Here is a 7140-nt window from a genome sequence, read left to right as displayed (position 1 = left end):
ACAGTTGAAACATGACATGGCCGTTGTCTGCCCTCCCAATTTATTTTTATTTCCCCTCCTCTTGCACTCTTTATCACCTGCTGGACTCCCTTGTTTTCAGTGCTCTGTATCTCCCATTCCTTTGTCTTTATCAAACTCTTGGTATCTAGGCTCCCTGGTCTTGCTGTCCTTACCTTTCATCCTTGTGGGAGCAAGTTGGCTCTGAACTCTATTTCACATTGCAATTAATCCTATTTTTCAGATGTAGCCTTACCTGCAAGTTGCTGTTCTTGGTTTGTATGTCCGGTCTGATGATAGTGAAATATTTCTTTCTCCAATGCAGACTCTTTAATTATTAAACTAACCATGTCCCTTTTTACAACTACTTTGAAACTTATCGAGTTAGCCACTATCCCAAAAGTGCTTGCCCACAGACATTTCATCTACTTATGGATAGGACAGGTTTAGAGGGATATGGGGCCATACCCAGGCAAATGGGACTAGTGTAGATGGGACATGTTGGTCGGCGTGGGCTAGTTTGGTCAAAGGGCCTATTTCCACACTGTATAACTCTATGACTATACGTAGCCGACTTCATTCATTCTGAGGCAAGGTCTCACAAGGTCCAATTAATCACAGGAGTATCTACATACTGGTGCAGGAATCTCGTCATGGACTTTAAAAATTCCACCCCATCTAAACCTATCATTCTAAAATGATCCCAGTTAATGTTGGGCAAGTTGAAATCTCTACTACTACAACCCCATTCTTCTCACACCTCTGTAATTTGCCGACATATTTGCTCCTTGGGTTCCTGTTGACTGGTGGCCTGAACTATATTTTTAGCAAAGTAATGGCCTTTTTTTGAAGATCTTTCCATTGGCCTCATTTGAAGACTCTCTGATGATAAATAAAAGATCTTTGCAGCCCGTGTGCCCACTGCTTTGTTCAATAACATCATCTACCTGCTACCTCAGTGTTACTTTCCTGTACTAACCCTATATCCTTTGATCATCTTAGGATCTACAAACCAAGTGCTGGGAAATGGGATGTATAGATAGCTACTTGACAGGTAGCATGGCCAAAGGATCTGGTTCTATGCTCTGCGATTCTCTACGTGAACTCCCTCTATTGCAAACATAGCCATCCTTCGGTAGGGAGTTAACCTGGGCACAATATTTCAGATGTGGTTTTATATAATCTCCCCCAACGTTTCCTACAATATGGCCAACATATTGTTCGTCTTCCTGATTATTTGCTATACCAGCATGCAGACCGTCAAAATTTATGCACATAGACATGCAGATTCCTCTGAAAACTAACATCTTGCAATCTCTCAGTAATTACCAGAATATTCTGCCTTTTTCTGTGATCTCCCATTTGTCCACAGTTTCTATCTGTCATGCCTTCGTCTATTTACATAATCTGTTGAGAAACCCTTGAAACTTCTCTTCACCCCTACACAGCTCGCACTGCTGACTAACGGGTAGATGCGAAAACAAATTCACAAGCACAACAGCCTTAAAATTATCTCCAGTAATGGAACCTGAGAGTTTGGGCTAAACATTGTTGCAGGCAGAAGGAACCATGGCTAATTTCATTGGAGGAGTATGTGCACATTACAGGCCAGGTCTGTACATTTAAGCAATGTCACAGTTAACAGCAGCCGAAGGTTGAATCTTTGGAAGCCATTGGAATGGCTTGTCCAACTCTTCAAACTGAATTATTATTGATCTTAAGATTGCTCTCAAAGATGGCACCTGAAAAAAACCCTGCTGGAAATACTTAACGGGTCAAGTGGCATCTGTGGAGAAAAGCAGTTACCAATTTCTCCCTCAGATGCTGTTGACCGGCTGAGTGCTTTCAGCATTTTCTGCACTTGCTCCAAATTTCTAGCATCAACCTTTTCAATGAATTCTGGACCATTTGAGATAATCCTTTCACAACTCTTATAGAGATAAGATAGGATTAGAATCTATCTCTGGTTTTTGCCTTTTCATATTTTTCTAGCAGAAATTGTTACGGTGATTTCAGAATAATATTCCAATTCAAAAGTCAAGAATGCTGAATTGTCTTATGTACAGGCAATGGAACAATAAAATCCTTACGTGCTGCAGCCAAACAGGCTCATTAACACAATAGCACATAAATATATAATAATCAATAATACAATAAATGAATAACAATTATATTAATACCTCTTCTAAACCGATGTTTGTTATTCCCCAATCCTTCACCATTGCTAACGTGCACCATCATTTAATACCACAGGCCCTTCACCACATAACACTTGTTTCTTTGAATTCAATCCTCATTGCAACTTCTTCCCCAACCTACATGTTCTGTACATCTCACAACTTGCTTTTATCTTGTTAACTATGCCTTTCTCTGCAGGCAGTGCTTGACATGAGTATTTCCAGATCTTTAGCCTTTGTGGTGCCCTGCCTTTGGTCTTATGTATTTGGTGATGTTTCCAGTCTGTCCTCTTTCTTCAGTTTTGCTCTTTTTGAACAGAAGCTGATCTTGATCCATAATCAAAGGTATCACAAAATGCTGGAGTAACTCAGCAGGTCAGACAGCATCTAGGGGAGAGGGAATGGGTGACGTTTCGGGTCGAGACCCTTCTTCAGACTGACTACACTACTTGATCCATAATCAGACCATCTTTCCCGTAAAATGGTAAACAAGGTGTCAAAACTGGCTGGAATGTCATGGGACATACAGCCAGAACACTCCACATTACAACTCGAGCCTTTCTTTCTGCTGCTTCAGAGCACTGGAATGCCTTGCAGTCCGTAACTCACCACTCAAAGCTTATAGATGTGTCACAAAATCTGGAAAGCTCCGCCTGATGGGTTAGAAATATACAATACAATTATCTTTATTGTCATTGTACAGGGGTACAAGAAGATTGGGAATGCAACTTCCATTCGATGCAATAAATTAATTAGCTAATCAACAGAAATTTACACAACCCAGAGAAACAAAATTAGAGACAGTTAAAATAGTATAAAGTGTAAATAGGTCTGTGCCGGGTCGATGCACAACGTGACCATCTAAAGGAGACAGTTCATGGGGGGGCACTCAGCCGGACCGGTTCAGAGCAGCTATGGCTCTGGGGATGAAGCTGTTCCCAAGTCTGGAGGTGCGAGACGAGTACTTCAATTACTAAGTCATACTAATCTACAGATCAAATGCAGATAAATGGGACTAGAAGAGATAGGCACAATGGCATGGACATGATGTGCTGTTTAACTCTGACTCTTTCCTTTCTATTTTGGTGTTATTTTCTTCATATTTTTTCAACCATTTTATGAATCAATTTCTCTCCGTTTGATCTCAAGTTCAGCACTGACCATGTTGGTTTAATTTGTTCTTTCTGCTGTCTGCCATGTCAATGAATAAAAACAGCAAGAAACTATGCCAATGATTCAAAATTAGCTTTTATTTTTTTGTGTTAGATTGATGAGCAACTCCATGAATACAATGAATATGTGATGTCATTAAATGGGAGAATCTGAGGCTGAGGAGATGAATGTAAATGTTCTTGCAGCTTTGCCAGGACAATCCCTTCTTACTTCCCTTCGTCCTCTTCTGCATTTCAACAGGTTCATCTTACATCAGGTCAAGCTATAAAAATGAGCAAATCAAACAAGTTAAAAATACCTGCAGCTGAATCCAATTCTGAAACTTTGCTAAGATTGGGGTAATTTTCTTAAATTACATCTTCTGTCACCCACGCCTCATCTTTCCTGATAATTCATTTCCTCTTTCTTATATTCTCGTATAGAGAAAAACTAGAGCAGCAAATGTCATATATCGACGTTTTTGTGATGGCAAATTAAGGAAATCTCAATAGATTTTTATGCAACTCTTTTCATTTTATATATTCGAGGATGTTGCCAGGACTAGAGGGTGTGAGCTACAGGGAGAGGTTGTGTAGACAATAGGTGCAGGAGTAGGCCATTCGGCCCTTCGAGCCAGCACCACCATTCAATGTGATCATGGCTGATCATTCTCAATCAGTACCCCGTTCCTGCCTTCTCCCCATACCCCCTGACTCCGCTATCCTTAAGAGCTCTATCTAGCTCTCTCTTGAATGCATTCAGAGAACTGGCCTCCACTGCCTTCTGAGGCAGAGAATTCCACAGATTTACAACTCTCTGACTGAAAATGTTTTTCCTCATCTCCGTTCTAAATGGCCTACCCCTTATTCTTAAACTGTGTCCCCTGGTTCTGGACTCCCCCAACATTGGGAACATGTTTCCTGCCTCTAATTTGTCCAACCCCTTAATAATCTTATATGTTTTGATAAGATCCCCTCTCATCCTTCTAAATTCCAGTGTAAACAAGCCTAGTCGCTCCAGTCTTTCAACATATGACAGTCCTACCATTCCGGGAATTGACCAAGTAAACCCACGCTGCACGCCCTCAATAGCAATATCCTTCCTCAAATTTGGAGACCAAAACTGCACACAATACTCCAGGTGCGGTCTCACTAGGGCCCTGTGCAACTGCAGAAGGACCTCTTTGCTCCTATACTCAACTCCTCTTGTTATGAAGGCCCACATTCCATTGGCTTTCTTCACTGCCTGCTGTACCTGCATGCTTCCTTTCAGTGACTGATGCACTAGGACACCCAGATCTCGTTGTACGTTCCCTTTTCCTAACTTGACACCATTCAGATAATAATCTGCCTTCCTATGCTTACCACCAAAGTGGATAACCTCACACGTATCCACATTAAACTGCATCTGCCATGCATCCGCCCACTCACACAACCTGTCCAAGTCACCCTGCAACCTCATAGCATCTTCCTCACAGTTCACACTACCACCCAGCTTTGTATCATCTGCAAAATTGCTAATGATACTTTTAATCCCTTCATCCAAGTCATTAATGTATATTGTAAATAGCTGCGGTCCCAGCACCAAGCCTTGCGGTACCCAACCAGTCACTGCCTGCCGTTCTGAAAGGGACCCATTTATCCCCACTCTTTGCTTTCTGTCTGTCAACCAATTTTCTATCCATGTCAGTACCCTACCCCCAATACCAAGTGCTCTAATTTTGCCCACTAATCTCCTATGTGGGACCTTGTCGAAGGCTTTCTGAAAGTCGAGGTACACCACATCCACCGGGTCTCCCCTGTCAATTTTCCAAGTTACATCTCAAAGAATTCCAGAAGATTAGTCAAGCATGATTTCCCCTTCATAAATCCATGCTGACTCGGAACGATCCTGTTACTACTATCCAAATGCTCCGCAATTTCGTCTTTTATAATTGACTCCAGCATCTTCCCCTCCACTGATGTCAGACTAACTGGTCTATAATTTCCCGTTTTCTCTCTCCCTCCTTTCTTAAAAAGTGGGACAACATTAGCTACCCTCCAATCCACAGGAACTGATCCTGAATCTATAGAACATTGGAAAATGATCACCAATGCGTCCACAATTTCTAGCACCACCTCCTTAAGTACCCTGGGATGCAGACCACCAGGCCCTGGGGATTTATCAGCCTTCAGTCCCATCAGTCTACTCAACACCATTTCCTGCCTAATGTGGATTTCCTTCAGTTCCTCCGTCACCCTAGGATCTCTGGCCACTAGAACATCTGGGAGATTGTTTGTATCTTCCTTTGTGAAGACAGATCCAAAGTACCGGTTCAACTCGTTTGCCATTTCTTTGTTCCCCATAATAAATTTCCCTGCTTCTGTCTTCAACATTTGCCTTGACTATTTTTTTCCTCATTACATACATTTAAAAGCTTTTACTATCCTCCTTTATATTATTGTCTAGTTCACCCTCGTACCTCATCTTTTCTCCCCGTATTGCCTTCTTAGTTATCTTCTGTTGCTCTTTAAAAGAGTCCCAATCCTCTGGCTTCCCACTCTTCTTTGCTATGTTATACTTCTTCTCTTTTATTTTTATGCTGTCCTTGACTTCCCTTGTCTTACTCCCCTTAGAATCTTTCCTCCTCTTTGGGATAAATTGATCCTGCTACTTCTGCATTATTCCCAGGAATACCTGCCATTGCTGTTCCTAGGCTGGGTCTCTATTCCATGGAGCGCAGCAGGATGAGGGGTGATCTTATAGAAGTGTATAAAATCATGAGAGGAATAGATCGGGTAGATGCACAGTCTCTTGCCCAGAGTAGGGGAATCGAGGACCAGAGGACATAGGTTCAAGGTGAAGGGGAAAAGATTTAATAGGAATCTGAGGGGTAATTTTTTCACACAAAGGGCGGTGGGTGTATGGAACAAGCTGCCAGAGGAGGTAGTTAAGGCTGGGACTATCCCAACGTTTAAGAAACAGACGTACATGGATAGGGCAGGTTTGGAGGGATATGGGCGAAAGGCAGGCAGATGGGACTGGTGAAGCTGGGATATGTTGGCCGGTGTGGGCAAGTAGGGCAGTAGGGCCTGTTTCCACACTGTATCACACTATGACTCTATATTCATTTGCAGAAAAGAGCATCATTAGTAAAGTTCACATTTACTGCTATCACTAATTGCCGTCAAAGGTTGCTCAGTATCTTTCTGAAAGGACTATGATCCTTCTGGTGACCTTGCTCCTATAGTACTGTGGACAGGGAGTTCAGGAAGTTAGACCGAGCATTGATGAATGAAATTCAACCCCTTGTTCTTTTTGATAATGGGGATTACAGGTTTGAGAGGTGCTGTCATAGCTGCCTGGGTGACTAATTGCAGTGCATTTAGTAATTGGTACCACTATAGCCAACATGCACTCTCAGTAGATGGATTCAATGATTATACTGTTTGTCGTACCGATCAAGGTAATTGTTTTGTCCCAGAAGCAACAAATGCAACATTTAAGAGGCATTGATAGGACAGCAAGATAAAAATATCAAATGCTAGAAGGCACAGCTTTAAGGTGAAAGGAGCAAAGTTTAAAGGAGATGTGTGGAGCAGGTTTTTCCACAGAGAGTGGTGGTGCCCGGAATGTGCTTCCGGGTGTCGTGGTGGAGGCAGATATAAGATAGGCACATGTAGATGCAGGGAATCGGAATGTGCCCGAGGTTATGGAAGGACCGTTCTGATTCAGAAGCCTGATAACAGATGGGAAGAAGTTGGTGGTGCCACTTTCAAGCTTCTGCATCTTCTGCCTTATGGGAGGGGGAAGAAGAAAGAATCACTGGGGTGGG

The 7140-nt window shown here is 42.3% G+C and overlaps 1 protein-coding gene across 1 annotated transcript in view; it reads right to left on the bottom strand.

Moving 5' to 3' along the window:
• Positions 1 to 3423: 3423 nt before the first annotated feature.
• Positions 3424 to 7140, bottom strand: part of LOC144595699 (X-ray repair cross-complementing protein 5-like) — a 96304-nt gene continuing 92587 nt past the window's right edge. The window contains exon 21 of the mRNA XM_078403238.1: positions 3424 to 3609. Coding sequence (XP_078259364.1) covers positions 3595 to 3609 — 15 coding nt within the window. The 3' untranslated portion in view covers positions 3424 to 3594. The remainder of the gene's footprint in view (positions 3610 to 7140) is intronic.

This window comes from Rhinoraja longicauda, chromosome 8 (assembly GCF_053455715.1).
Source record: "Rhinoraja longicauda isolate Sanriku21f chromosome 8, sRhiLon1.1, whole genome shotgun sequence".
In the NCBI taxonomy this organism is placed as follows: domain Eukaryota; kingdom Metazoa; phylum Chordata; class Chondrichthyes; order Rajiformes; family Arhynchobatidae; genus Rhinoraja; species Rhinoraja longicauda.
This window is presented reverse-complemented; position numbering and strand designations above follow the sequence as displayed.